The sequence below is a fragment of the Microtus pennsylvanicus genome, chromosome 5, assembly GCF_037038515.1.
Source record: "Microtus pennsylvanicus isolate mMicPen1 chromosome 5, mMicPen1.hap1, whole genome shotgun sequence".
NCBI lineage: Eukaryota > Metazoa > Chordata > Mammalia > Rodentia > Cricetidae > Microtus > Microtus pennsylvanicus.
In genome coordinates this window covers 110,183,112-110,198,489 of record NC_134583.1, presented here as the reverse complement: position 1 = coordinate 110,198,489, position 15,378 = coordinate 110,183,112, and the positions used below count along the sequence as shown (strand labels likewise).

The 15,378-nt window shown below is 43.1% G+C and overlaps 1 protein-coding gene and 1 non-coding gene across 4 annotated transcripts; one reads left to right on the top strand and one right to left on the bottom strand.

Annotated features, from left to right (window-relative positions):
- The first annotated feature begins 3,674 nt into the window (after positions 1-3,674).
- On the top strand, positions 3,675-3,794 carry LOC142851495 (U5 spliceosomal RNA). Its single transcript, XR_012910808.1, has one exon. It is a non-coding gene; the product is annotated as a U5 spliceosomal RNA (small nuclear RNA).
- A 7,162-nt stretch (positions 3,795-10,956) lies between these two features.
- On the bottom strand, positions 10,957-15,164 carry Mbl2 (mannose binding lectin 2). 3 transcript variants are annotated; one of them, XM_075975064.1, is made up of 5 exons: positions 15,108-15,164; positions 13,922-14,105; positions 13,242-13,376; positions 12,117-12,185; positions 10,957-11,516 (listed from the first exon to the last, which is right to left on the bottom strand). In XM_075975064.1, exons 2-5 carry the CDS (start codon positions 14,094-14,096, stop codon positions 11,143-11,145), a joined length of 753 nt encoding a protein of 250 aa, XP_075831179.1. In that variant the 5' UTR covers positions 14,097-14,105; positions 15,108-15,164; the 3' UTR covers positions 10,957-11,142. The 3 variants fall into 3 exon arrangements, with proteins under 3 accessions (XP_075831179.1, XP_075831178.1, XP_075831180.1); XM_075975063.1 differs by having other exon boundaries at positions 15,045-15,113; XM_075975065.1 differs by lacking the exon at positions 15,108-15,164 and adding an exon at positions 14,499-14,531.
- Positions 15,165-15,378: the final 214 nt, after the last annotated feature.

The following is a 15,378-nucleotide window of genomic DNA, read 5'->3' as shown; positions in this document are numbered from 1 at the left end:
GGGACATGGGTTTGATCAATGTTGACTTTGTCGCTTACTAGTCTTATAACTTTGAGAAATCCTGCTATCCCCTACCGTCAACTTTTTCACTAACAAATTGGAATATATTTAATTGGTAAAGCTAGTAGCACTATCTGCTGACAACTCTTGACTTAAGAGTGGAGGACAATTCTTCAGCATGGTCGGGGACACAGGTGAGACATCCCAGAGGGCATGAGAACAGGGGAGTTGACCTCATCTGCCATGTGGTAGCAAGGGTGAGGGAAAGATGTCCCCCACCCATTATCACCTGTGACAGGTGAGAGAGCTGGCCCCGGGGTCACAAGAATAAGAGAGCTAGCCTGACCCTCCCCCGCTGCAGTGTGCAACCAAATAAGACACCTCTTGTCTGGGCCACACACTAGAGTTGACCCTGCTGTTGGGAAGGGCCCTGCACCTTGCCTGAGCAAAACAGTAGAGCTGACCCAGGCAATATGAGTGAAAGGGACCCAGATCTGAGGGCCCAAGAGCAGGAGAAGTGGCCGAGCTCCTGACTGTAGGCTGCATTGGGTGAGCTAGCCTGGGCAGTGCAAGAGAGCTCCCCCGAGTAGTGAAGATGAGGGAAAGCTAGCAAGCTGACCAACCCAGCCAGCACCCAGGCTCAGAACCAGGGCTCTGTTGGCCTACCCCAGCGTCCACCAAATCTATGAACTGTTGGAACATGTAAAGGGGATGAACCTACAGATCCAAAATAGCAGGATTTCCATGACACAGGACAACAAGCTATCCAAGAGGAGACCCAATGAGAGCCCATTACCAGTGGTGTAGCAGAAACCAGAGGCCTCAAACCAGATCAATGGCTCACAGCAATGAACACTTACAAGTAAAGCTGTATGGACTAAAGTGTACACTGTGTGACTCAAGGGGCCACACCACAGCCTCCATGACAAGAGTCTTCTTTTTGTTGTTGTTGTTGTTGTTGCTTTTGTTTCTATTTTTACTCTATGCTTTGGTTCTTTGTTTGGTTTAGTTTCTGGTTTTTCTTCTAAATTTGATTTTGTTTTGGGGGAGGCTGCAAGGGCAGAGGACAGATGTGAGGGGACGAGGAGATAAGTGGGATCAGAATTCATGAGGTGACATCCACAAAGGATCGATAAAAGAAAAGAAAATTCACAAATGTACAAGAATGAAGAAAATGAGAAAAGATTGAAAGTGGAGAGAGGGGCTAGTCTCCTAAAATAAGCAAAAAAAAAAAGTTATATAAAGTTTTAAAGAAGGCTTCATTGACTACTACTAAATTGTATGTGAGAGGCAGGCAGGCAGAGTTCTAACCTGCCCCATGCTGTGCTTTCTTTCTAGTTTGAAATGCTAGTTAAGCTCCAGTTATCTAGCCTGTCTTTGTCTCATGTTTTATGAGATTTAAAGAGATGGGGGAAGCCCACGGGTGGTGGTGAATGCCCTTAATCCCAGCACTTCAGAGGCAGAAGCAAGTGGATCTCTGTGAGTTTGACGCCAGCCTGGTCTTCAAAGAGAGTTCCAGGACAGCCAGGGTTACACAGAGAAACTCTGCCTCAAAAACAAGGGAGAGAAAGAGTAGGAGAGAGAGAGGGAGGAGGAGGAGGAGGAGGAGGAGGAGGAGGAGGGGGAGGAGGGGGAGGAGGAGGGGGAGGAGGGGGAGGAGGAGGAGGAGGAAGAGGAAGAAGAAGAAGAAGAAGAAGAAGAAGAAGAAGAAGAAGAAGAAGAAGAAGAAGAAGAAGAAGAAGAAGAAGAAGAAGAATATAAGAAGAAGATAGAGAAGAAAGAGGAAGAAGAGATGTGATCAGATTTAGAATATCATGCATTTATTTGGCTTACAAGTTCTATATGGATTTTATTTCAAATGTAATAAAAAGATAAGGAAAACCTCCCTAATCTCTGTTAATAAAAGAAGAAATGCTAGGATTATCATGTCATCACCTTGTAAACCCACAAACAAATTACTACACAAAGGTAATGGTTTTCAAGAGTTGATAATGTCAAAGAAGAGATACAAATTACCATTAAATAAGTGGAGCACCTGCCAGGAAATAATATTCAAATTATATCAATTTTCTAATCTTAATTAAAGTTAGGCAGAAATTCATAAAACAAAGATACATGACTAATGACTTCATGGAATTAGAATCCAAAAAAAAAAAACAAAAAAATCACAAGAGGCTGGAGAGATGACTCAGCAGTTAAGAGAGCTCCCAGCTCTTACAGAGAATTGAGCGCAGTTCCTAACACTCACATGATGACCCACAGCTGAACCCTATACCTCCAGCTCAGAAAGCTCCAGCACCCTCTATAGTCTCTGCCAGCAAGTGTATACAAGATAAATATAAAACATCAATCAAACACTCGTGTACATATACGTATATCTTTTAAAATGAAAAAAAAAGAAAAAGGAAAAAATATTTCCAAAACTCCCTTCTCATCAAACTTCAAAGCTTCACCATGTTATAATGTGCCTACAACTCTTGTTAAAAGATAGATGGTGCTTTAATAATAACAGATGTGCTTTGAAATTTTTACTCATAGGACCTTAGAATTTGTTGGAGATCACACTTTGAGTACATGGTACACTGAAATAAAATAAAACTTATTCTTTTATAAGTTTGATAAAGGAGGTGGTCTGATACATTAAGTGTAACTCCAGGGACGTGAAAATCAAGTACAATGGACACCTCTTCCTAGATACATTGAATAACAAAGATGATAACAAAGGTTAAAACTTAAAGAAATAATAGCTTGGAATTAGATAATCTTAAGGAATTTATTTATTTTAATTTTTTAAAGTAGTAGCACTATTTTGCCTTTTTGTTGTTGTTGATGTTGTTGTTGTTGTTGTTGTTGTTGTTGTTGTTCAAAGGAAGGTCTAATCTAGACCAGGCTGGCTTGAACCAGCCATGTACCCAAGGACGACCTTGAACATCTGCTCCCCCACACACCTCCACCTCCCAGGTGCTGGGATTAGAGGAGTATGCCACATCATGCCTAGTGTATGTGTTATTGGGGATTGAACCCAGGCTTCATGCATACCAGACAAGCACTGTGACAATCAAGCTACATCCCCACTCCCGTGGTTATCAGTTTGAGGAAAATGTTCTGTCAGATAAGATGGTTCACATCTGTAAGCCAGCCATTGCAAGGCTTATGCAGGAGGATCATGATAAGTTTAAGACCAGCCTGGGCTACAATGTAATGTCCAGGCTAGCCTGGACTAGAGAATGACAGATGGTCACAAGGGGCCTAAAGAAGAAGAAAAAAGGAGGAGGAGGAGAGGAAAACCTCACTGGTCTAAAATATGTAACTTATGGTAGGATTGATAAATACAAATTGTGTTTAAAAATCACCCAGTCTGGGCAGAGGAAAGGGTGGTGGGGTGTCAGTAAGAGTTATTGAATTGGTCATGTTATTTTCGTGACAGTATATTGCTTTTTTTCTACAACTAAACATGACCTGCAATATTGCCTGACTTATTTTTGGCAACCACAGTTTGTTCAGCATCTCCCTAAATTTTTCAACAATTTTCTCTCTGCATAAATGAGCAACTTGTTATTTTTTTTTTTTGAAGGATCTTAGTTTTCATGTTTCCAATGGCAACTGAAGTAGCAGGAATATCACACTAGTTACTTAAGTTTCAAAATGTGTTTCTCTTGAAAAGCAACAATTTGATACTCTGGTTTCTCTTCAGATCGTATAAATCTTTCGCCTTTTACTAAAGATTTCCGTGGAGAGGAACAACTCTGAGTCTTAACCTAATTTTAAAAAAAAAAAAAGAAAAGCAACAATTTGAAGTACACAAACATGATTTTACTAAATTACATTCCTTGCTACACAGTAAGCGTCTTGAGATGGAATTCCTGGTAGTGTGTGTGATACTTCAGTAGGAGATCGCCCTCTGGTGTCTTAATGAAGACAGCCACTAAAAATGGCACACAGTAGATTGCTTCCTTGATATTTTCCAGGATGAGTCATTTCAAATAATAATATGCAGTCATGGTGTGAGAGCATAGTCAGCCAATTTTGTGGGGATGAAGAAGTGAGGATATAAATGTTCTTAGTCCTTACATCTCTTCTATATTCTTTATACAATATTATCCTATATTCCAGTTATAAGGCATGCTCCAAAACTCAGGGGGCAAAACGTTTAATTATAAGAAAGAATTTAGTAAGTGTTGTTTTTAAAATTGTGCAGCAAAGCACCTAAATTCTTGTTCCAGTTTTTTTTATTTTTTTTTTATTTTTCGAGACAGGGTTTCTCTGTAGCTTTTGGTTCCTGTCCTGGAACTAGCTCTTGTAGACCAGGCTGGCCTCGAACTCACAGAGATCCGCCTGCCTCTGCCTCCCGAGTGCTGGGATTAAAGGCGTGCGCCACCACTGCCCGGCTTTGTTCCAGTTTTTGGGGGGGGGGGATGGATTGATTGTGTTTGTTTTTTATTATTTTGTTAGGGTTTTTGCCAATTTTTCACCTATAATCTTAGGCAACCGATCAAAACATATTTATCAATGTCTGTTAGACCCTTTGAGCCTGACATAGTCAAAATAATATCATTAATTAAAAAAGAGCTATCACTACTGGCCTCTGCATTGTAGGGGATGCCTATGAACTACAGCAATAAATTTACAAAGTTGGATTCCTTGGAAAATAAGGTTATCAAAAAATGATGCAAAATAAAGGAATGGGCAGACCTCTATCATCACTATTCTTATGGCACTGAGAGTCAAACTTAGAGCCTCTCCCCTTAGGTGAATTTTCTACTACTAAGATATATCTCCAGCATTCAAAAACAAAGTTCCCATAAACGAATTAAGAGCACTTAGGAATCGTGTCTGGAACCATGCTCAAGTGCAGACAGGAAAGGTCGTGAAGAACAACACGATATGGCTAATACATCTCCCTAGCTAGTGTGAGCTCGAAAGTCTTTCAGTTCCCCACCAGTTTTCCACAATGGTTAAGACATTCGGCTTTCTGATGAGACCCAGCTCAGACTAAAACTTCAGTGTCTGTGTCCTCAAAAATTAGAGTGCATGAACCTGAACTCCACAATACACCTTTGAACAAATGCTACTAACCAGTCTCCCTTCATACAAAGGTTTCCCCAAAATGAGCTTTGCTTAACTACAGGTAGATCATGATTATAGACCTCTGATAAACTCATTTCTACTGTCTTTATCTTCCATACTACATGCTGGGGAAGCACCAGCATCGTGTATGATTTGTCCACCAAGTTCATATCATTGTCAAAGTCATGATCATAAGTCAAAATCTCTAAGTCTCCAGCTACCTGTTCAGAGTGACAAGTCAGGCTATGGAAATCAATATAGCGGTTCTTTAGAAAATTGGGAATCAATCTACCTCAAGACCCAGCTGTACCACTCTTGGGCATATAACCAAAGGATGCTCCATCCTACAGCAAGGACACCTGCCCAACCATGTTCACTGTTTCTCTATTCATAAAAGCCAGAAACTGGAAACAACCTAGATGACCCTCAACCAAAGAAGATATTTTTTTAATGTGGTACATTTACACAAAGGAATATCACTCAGCTGTTAAAAACAATGGCATTGTGAAATTTCCAGGCAAGTAAATGGGTTACCTCATCCTGAGTGAGGCAACCCAAACCCAGAAAGACAAGTATAGTATGTATCCACTTATAAGTGGACATTAGTTGTAAAGTAAAGGCCAATCATACTACAATCCACAGATCCAGAGAGACTAAGTAACAAGAAGAGCTGGGGAACAGGATGGGAACACATGGATCTCCCTGAGAAGGGAAAATAGAGTAGATTGTGCAGGTAGACTGCTGGTGGGTGGGGATGGAATTAGGAGGGAGTGGGCAGGAGGTGGGAGAAATGGAGTGAAAAAGTATTGAGGAGAGATGACTGGAAATGGGGAGCATTTGCGAGTTGATATAGAAACCAGTGCAAGAAACTGCCCTTTCCTCTACTGCTGACAGTATGCTGTCCATACTGGACAAGAAGGACACAAAAGAAAGTGACTGCTAAACTTTGCCAAGACAAAGTAGTACAGTACTCCAAAATTCCCTACTTCTCAGAAATGTCTGTCAGATATACTAGACCTGTAGGCCAAAACTGAATGCCCCAATGTTAAGAAGAACTTTGGGTGACTGTCCAGGCAGCCAGATGTCCTGTCATTAGGTAATATTACACCCTTCTGGAGTCTCTGATGAAGTTAAAGACTAAATAATTAAACTTACAGGTTTTTTTTAGTTGTGATAAAAGTAAATTTAGTATAAAATTTTAGATTCACAAAATAAGATAAATAATAGAGCATTTTCTCTAATTTTTCCAAATACAAATGGACTGGATATTATAACTACAATTCTTACTTGATAACTGTTTTTTTGTTATATATAGCTTTATTATGTTAAAGCCCTCCTTTTTAATTAGACAAAAAGGTGGGAAAATGCTGTGGAATAATCCTTTCATTCACTGTGAATATGTATTACTCTAACTGGTAATAAGAGCTGACTGGCTGATGGCTAGTCAGGATTTGGGGGGCAGAGTTAACACTCGCTAAGAAGAAAGACAGAGTCTGAGGAATCTCGAGGAGACACCATGAGACACAGAGCAAACAGAATGGGCAATACATGGTTGAGGTAAACACACCTCGGGAAATCACAACAATTAATAGAAATGAATTAATTTAACTTATAAGAGCTAGCTGAAAAAACAAGTCTAAGATTTCAGTCAAGCATTTATAATTAATGTGGTTATTTGGGAACTGCTTGGCAGGACAGAAAAGTCCTGTCACCTACAGTGCCTCACCCAATTGTCATCCAAGGTGCGCCAATTGATGGGAACAGACATGGAGACTCACAGTCATACACTAGGTGGAGCCGGGGAGCTTCACAGAAAAGGAGGAGGAAGGATTGTAGGAGCCAGAGATGTCAAGGACACCAGAAAATCACAGGCCATAGAGTCAACTAAACAGGGCTCACAGGAACTCAGAGAAACTGAAACTACAAACAGACCCCATAGCCGTTGAAGCTAAGTCTGCAAACACTTTATGTGTAGCTTGGTGTTCTCACCAACAGTGGGAGAGGAGGTGGGGGGAGGGGTGACTCTGTTTTGCCTATGCTTGGGACCCTTTACCTTCTTTTTACTGGATTACCACATCTAGGCATGATGTGAGGATTTGTTCTTTGTCTTATTGCAAATCGTTAGGTCATGTTTGTTGGCTATCCCTAGGAGGCCCACTCATTTCTTTCTATTTATTTATTTATTCGTTTATTCATTCATTTATCTGTTTTGAAGGGAAAAAGGAGGAATTGATCTAGGGGAGAGGAAATGTGGGGGTAGGGACTGGGAGAAGGGGAGGGAAGGGAGATTGTGGTCAGTATGTAATGTATGAGAGAATAAAAGTTAGATAATAATAAAATACTGTTTTAAGTAACAAGTTGGGAAGAGGCAACTCAAAGTCAGAAGCAAAGTGATTGCACCTGCAGCAAGCTGACTCAGAATAACACACAGAGGAGGCAAAGCCTGGGATGAAGCAGTTGTGGAGGCAGCAGAAAAAGAGCCACAGTGCTCTCAAACACGCTACGGCAAGCTAACCTATCACAGAGGATGATTCTGCAGCTATGGGGGTAACGTGGATGTCTGGTAAGAGTGGGAGAAGGGCGGTAGCCCTGAGCAAGGCTGGCAGTCCTAGAAGACGTGAAAGCCCAGAGATGGCCAGTGGCAATCATTTAACAGGCACGCTTGCTGTATCCATTGGGAGCCTACCATTGTGACTGAGCGTTTATATAACCACCATGCAAACCTTTTAGTCATTTCAGTACTAGAAGGTGGCGTGTTCTGATAAGAATTTGGTACTTAACCTCTTGAAATGTGTCCCACCTTGTGAACATCAAGAGACCTAAGTCACAGATGTTGGCAAGATAGAAAAATTCTGTGCTCTTAGCCTAATAGTGAGGCTGCGCACCTTGGCCTAAAGGTTAGGTGTAACACGAGGGCCTTCTTGTTGGGGTTTTCATCCTGCCCAGTTCCCACAGCTGGTAAACCCCAAAGAAAATCACACAGAGATTTCCATAAGTTATAAAACTGATTGGCCCATTAGCTCAGGCCTCGTGTTAGCTCTTATAACTTATATAGCCCATTATTCTTATCTATGTTAGCCACATGACTTGGTACCTTTCTTGGCGTGGCAGGTCACATCTTGCTTCTTCCATGATCTGGGTAGGACTGCAGGAGGGAGCTTCCTGCTTCCCAGAATACTCCTGTTCTCTTTGTTCCACCTCTACTTCCTGTCTGGTTTTCCCGCCTATAATTCCTGCCTGGCCAATCAGCATTTATTTAAAACATGATTGACAGAATACAGACAATTATCCCACACCAGTTAGGCTGTGGTTCATCAATCAAGTGGGCCAAAGTTTCTGCAATGCGCTTAGGAAAGCCCATTAAGCCCATTTCTGCTCTTGGCCAACCCAGATCAGGGCTCCACACTTCACTCCTGATGGAGAAAAGGTGGCTCGTTCTCCAGGAGCCCCATGGAGCTCAGAGTTTTCACAGTCTTCCTTCTTCATGTCAGGGCTCTAAGTTCTGAGCCAGCCACAGCTTCTAAATGAACAGAATCTCCTTTAAGGGTGCTCCATCACACCACAAGGACACTTGTTCAGCTATGTTCGTTATTCATGATACCCAGAACCTGGAGACAATCTAGACGTCCCTCAACCAAAGAATGAATAAAGAAAATGTGGTACCTTTGCATAATGGCGTACTACTCAGCTGTTAAGAACAATGACATCGGGGCTGGAGAGATGGCTCAGTGGTTAAGAGCATTGCCTGCTCTTCCAAAGGTCCTGAGTTCAATTCCCAGCAACCACATGGTGGCTCACAACCATCTGGAATGAGGTCTGGTGCCCTCTTCTGGCCTGCAGACATACGCACAGATAGAACATTGTATACATAATAAATAAATAAATAAATATTTAAAAAAAAAAGAACAATGACATCATAAAATTTGCTGGCAAATGGGTGGAGCTAGAAAAGATCATCCTGAGTGAGGTAACCCAGACTCAGAAAGACAAACATGGTGTGTACTCACTTGTAAGTGGACATTAGCTGTTGTGTATAAGATAACCATGCTACAACCCACAGACCCAGAGAGTCTAGATAACAAAGAAGGTCCAAAGAGGGACGCACGGATTTTCCTGGGAAGGGGAAATAGATCTCCTGGGTAAACAAGGGGTGGGTGGGGGTGTAAATGTGAGAAATTGGATTGGGCACGGGATAAAGAAGGAGTGTAATGAAAGGGATGTCTTGATGGGGGGCATTTGGAGGTCAGGTAGAAACCTGGTGCAAAGGAAACACCCACAAATCTACAAGGATGACCCCAGGTAAGACTCCTAGCAATACTGGATAGGTAGACTGAACTGGCCATCTCCTGCAAACATATCAGTGACTACCCTAATTGTCCCTAATTGTCATTCATTAGAGAACCTTCATCCAGTGAATGCTGGAAACAGATGCAGAGATCCACAGCCAAGCCCTGGACTGAGCTCCAGGAAACCTGTTGAAGAGAGAGAGGAAGGATTATCTGAGCCGGGGTAAGGGGGTTGTCAAGGTCATCACAAGGGAGCCCACAGAGACAACTAACCTGGACTCGTAGGAGCTCACAGTTACTGGACTGACAGCTAAGGAGTCCACATGGGACCAGCCTAGGCCCTCTGTATATGTATGAAGTGATGTAGCTTGGTCTACTTGTGGAACTCCTAGCGGTGGGAGCAGAGCCTGTCCCTGATGCTTCAGCAGGCTTTTGGGAACCTACTCCTCATACTGGGTTGCCTTACCAAGCCTTAACATGAGGGGAGGAGCTTAGTACTACCTCATCTTGATCTGCCATGTTTTGTTAACACCCATGGGAGGCCTGCCCCTTTCTGAACAGAAGCAGAGGAGGAGTGGGTTGGGGCGTGCAGAGGGGAAGTGGGGGAGGAAAGGGGAGGAGAAAGTAGAGGGAAACTGTGGTCAGGATGTAAAATAAATGAATAAATTTAATTAATAAAAAATTAATAAATGAGGCTTCCTTAAAAATTAAGATAAGAAGGGGTCTATGGGAAGGTTTGTAGTGCAGAAATTGTGTAATTATATTATAATCTTAAAGATAAAAGAAAATACTACATTTTTGGTGCTTAGGAGATGGCTCATTGGTTAAGAACACCAAGAGCTCTTCCAGGGGACCAGAGTTCAATTCTCAGCACTTACATGACAGCAAATGATGGAGGAAGGTCATTGGCTAATAAAGGAACTGCCTTGGCCCATTTTATTGGTTAGAACATAGGTAGGAGGAGTAAACAGAACAGAACGCTGGGAGGAAGAGGAAGTGAGCTCAGACTGCACAGCTCTCCTCTCCGGAGCAGATGCCTCAGAGAGACGCCATGCCCCAGCTCCGACCCAGGATGGACTTAGGCTAGAATCTTCCCGGTAAGACCGGTGCTCACAGATTATTAGAGATGGGTTGATCGGGACATCAAAATTAGCCAGTAAGGGCTAGAGCTAAAGGGCCAAGCAGTGATTAAAAGAATACAGTGTCCGTGTAATTATTTCGGGGCATAAGCTAGCCGAGCAAGCCTATCAGACAGGCAGTAGACAGACAAATGATAGTTGGATGGATGGATGGATGGATGGATGGATGGATGGATGGATGGATGGAGTGTCTGAGTGTGTGTGTGTGTGTGTGTGTGTGTATGTGTGTGTGTATGTGTAAGAGAGATTGAGAGGGAATTCATTAATCTGTTTACGTTACACTTACATTCTGTACATAGTTTAGCACCGCATTAGGAAGGAAGGAAATAAAGTTATAAGTAGACCCTTTTAACACCTGAGACTGGGCAGACTGGGCATAGAAACTGTGGAATTAACTAGGGTGATGTCACTACCCTAGAAACCGCCAACCCAAAGCAAAAAGAGGATTCAGCAGAGCACACGTGTTCATCATAAATGAAAAGACCAAGCTCATTTTATTTTTGCACCTTCACAAGAAAATACTATTCAGAAAAAGGGTTATAGTTTAATTGGGCAGCTAATGTTTAATAGTATATATTTTATATTTCAGAACAAATTGTGGACTTATGGAGCACAGTAAAAGATCCAGGAGGACTGAGAAAGAAAGCCCCTCACTCAGAGAATTCACAGACTGCTAAAAAGGTGTCGTCACAGGGGACATCGTTCCACTTGCCATCCAATAAGAGCACCGCACAGTGTTCCTTAAGGCCGGTGTTGTTGGGTTCACCCTCATTCCAGTTCGTGTAGTGCACTCTGCTGCCTGTCAAATCCTCAAACCGGTTTTCAATCCTCTTATCTGTTATGCCCAGGTAGGCGATGTCTTTAGCCACGTTCTGGAGGACGCTGTTTTCCTCACCATTCCTGGGAGTGGCCACAGAGGCCTGTATTAGGGCGCACAGAGCCTTCGCTCCGTCAAAGTTCGTCTTTCTACCACTGTTCACAAAGAACTTCTTTCCGACTTGTCCACTCGTAGAGAAGAGCACCCCTAAAACGTAAGAAGATGAGCCCCCTTGTGAAATGCTTACGCAAATCAAAACATGCTTCTTTTATCTAAAATTCGAATTGAGCTGTTTACCTTGCTGCTTTTCCTTGCCGTCTTAATATGAATCAATAGGCTCAATGCCTTTGTAGGTTTAGGTCTTCATTACAGAGCACATGTAATTTGGAGTTCTAAATCCTACCATACTGCTAACTTACAATCGAACAAAATTGTCTGGGATTATCTAGCCACAGCTGGGAGAAGCATATTGGCTCCACTGTCTGGTCTAGATCCCAGCATTACAAAGGGGCCTGCATCCTATTTTTGGTAAGCAAAGATCTGACCCCACAGGACTGGGGTCCCAGAGTCACGCTCACTGCAACGTATAAGCTAATTCTACCACTGAACTCTGTGAATTTGAGTAAGTAATTGAATTCCCATTTGCCTCTGTTTCTCCCAAATGATTGCTGGGAGGGTATCATGAGATCAAAATATGAGCGATTTTTTTCAGGTCCTAGAAAAATCATATGCATGCAGTGAGAATACTCTGCCTTCCACCATTCCCAAACGTTAGGTTGCCTTTAACAAGAGAGGAAGGATACTTACACCTCTTAAAGCCTCTCAGCTCTGATTGCAGAGCTGCGATTTCCGCATCGATTTCTCTAGTGTCGTATTCTAGAAAATTAAACAGCAAAAAGAACTGTTAAGATGAGGATGAAAACCTTGTATATTGGGGAGCGTGGTATCTTTTTCAGATAAAAAAAAAGAAGCAAGGTTTGCTTTTATTTTTTAACGTGGATATACTTTAAAAGAGAAAACAATCTGTTTTTACCTGGCCTAAAATATCAGTCTTTGCCTGATACTTATTCTAAAACAGGCACTTAGTAGCTACTTTTGCTTAAATAAACAAATAAAGACTTGACTCCTTGTTTAAACTTACGAGGCATATGAAGGTAGAAAGAATGAGTGTCCTCCCTGTCCTTCCTGTCTCTACTTCGTGCTCCTTTACTCTCGACCACCTCTTTAGCTCTGCACGGCAGCAGAGGTAAAATACTGCCTTTTTAACCCATCTCACCCTCCTCCAGGACAACAGCTCAAGGCTGCCATCATCAGATTCCAGGAAGACCAAATTCTCACAGAGCAGCCTCCCTCCCAAGATAAGGCAGTTCCCCATGAGGGCAAGCCAACAGTGGAGAACAGAAATGATCGCTTGTGGGAATCAGACTGGTCCCCTCAAGTGATGTTGGCAAGAAGGACTTTTTTTAGCCTGCCTCTCTGAACCACAGCTGGGGACAATCGTCAATGAAAGCACCCCTTAGCGGGACTGCTTACCTGTGAATCCTTTCTGTCCCCTATTCTATTTGGTCCTATATTTAAGCTTGAAGACAGACTGAGAATCAATGATCCCTTTATTTGTTTCTCTCTCAGATATGTGTGTGTTTCATTGATATATGTGACCACTTCCTAAATATAACACCAGCAGCACAGACACTGAGAGCAACAGTTAATAAATGGGACCTCCTGAAACTGAAAAGTTTCTGTAAAGCAAAGGACATGGTCATCAAAACAAAACAAAACAAAAAAACCACAGCCTACAGAATGGGAACTTGATCAGGAAGCAGAACTGGGCATCTACCCTTGCAGTATTGAGAAACAGTACACCCCACCAGTATTCTGGGCTCCAGAACCCTGAATGTCATCATCCCAGACAATCTGAAATGATCTCCTTACCGACATGCTCTCCGGGGTCTCCCTTTGGTCCCACTGCTCCCTTTGGCCCCACTGCTCCCTTTGGCCCAGGAATCCCTGGGGATCCTGCAGGTCCTACCTTTCCAGGAGGGCCCTGCAAGCCTCTGAGCCCTTGACCTGTTGGAAGACAAACAAAACTTGGGTTGATATCTATGCTTTTGCTGCTCTTTTTCCAAAGGTTTGATGCTTAATCCCCTGTGGTAAGATAAGGCCCCTGTGTTCCATAAGTTAGACCAACATGAGATCTACTTTCAGGAAAGGCAAGACAAGCATCACACACTTCTGTGGAGACATCCAGTATGCCAGAGAACTGGAGCTTTGTGTGTTTTGAGCTACAGTATGTTGTTGATGAAAGAACAATATGCCTAATAAGTATCTGCCGTAGGTTTCACAGAAAGGGGCTAGAGAGATGGCTCAGTGGTTAAGAGCATGAGCTAATACTACAGAGGACATGAGTTCAGTTCCCAGCATCCATTTGGGGTGTCTCATGCCTGTAACTCCAGCTCCAAGAAGACACTGTCTTTGGTCTCCAAAGTAGCCTGCACTCAAATGAGTGCATGACTGTGTACACACACATACACACACACACACACACACACACACACAAACCTTGCATAATTAAAACTAATTTTTAAGAGCAAAGAAATCAGTTGAATGCATACCTGGTTCTCCCTTCTCTCCCTTGGCACCATCACGTCCATCTTTGCCTGGGAAGCCATTCAGGCCTGGAGAACTGCAGGCAATCACAGGGCAGGTACTTTGAGCACCTTCTATTACAGACTCTGCATAAGCTGCTGTGACCACACCCAGGAGAAGGAGTGATGGGAACAGGAACATGGTCCTCACCTTGGTGTGGGGAAAATCATGGAAGATTACATCGTCCCTTTCAGTTCATCAGCATGTATCTACCATACTGACCTCTGTCCTGTAACTTGGGGACAGACATTGTACATGTGGATTACTCACCGCTAGTGTCCAGACTGGGTATTTTGAAAAGCAATCACTGACGATACTGTGTCTGTTAGTTAACAAAGGTTGGCATAACAACGTAAGACGCAATGAAGGCCCTTCTGAGGAAGGTCACCAGGGCCCAGGTCACTCCTCTCATTGCGGGCAGGTTATGAATGTGCTTCTCATGGCAGTGAGAGCAGAACGGCTTCATATCACCAATCCACTAACGTCTCGTGCCTTAGAGGATGGGAATGAATAGAGCCCACTGTTCTAAAGGATCTCACCTACCTACCCTTGGACACCATCTGCAGCCCAAATCCTCTTTTCACACTGGAATAGACGACTTCTCTCCAAGATCAGCTAGTTATTCTTTCCCCGGTTTTCAACAGTAAACTGTGGGTTAGTGATTAAAAGAGACAGGACCAGACTCTGATCACATAGTAAGTCTACTAACCCCAATCCGAATGAACTTGAGTGCACTTCTTGCTAGTTCATTTCCACACAGCAAGACGGGGTTGCTGGGACAGCATTTAGTCTGTAAATTTCTCTCTGGTAGATTTCCTCTCTACTTCCTAGATTGTGCATGACCAAACTGCCGGCAACTAGCCACACCTGTGTGGAATGCCTCTGTCCCCATCACATATGTCCTTCAAGGCTTTCTTCCAGCTATTCCTCGCTAGGAGACCATAACATCCCAGTCCTGTAGGCCTTAGATCCCACGGCACTCTCCTTGCAATGTCTTCTTTGCAAACAGATAATTGAGAGAACGGACTGGGCCCAGCAAGCAGAGAAAGTGCGGCCACCAGCATGACTTCTGTCTGACCTGCCTCTTACCTCAAGCCTTCAGACATGAATCAGATCCCTTGACCGTGAACAGAGGAACCCAAATCCACTCACCAGAAAGGACTTGCAGGACTTTGACACAGCAAGGATTCAAACTTCCACTCAACTGGGAACTCTGACAGATGCCTCCAAGTGAGGGAGGAGCCAACGCTGATAAAAAAGGGATAATCCATGCTGACCTTCAACCCCAGATTAATAAGCAACTCTCTTTAGGACTGTATTAGACGTTCCTCAGGAGGATTTACCCAGAAGCCTCCAGGGGGTGCAACATGGGTGTCTACCTTAAAGCAGCACCATCTCCCCTTCAATTGACATCCATCTGGCT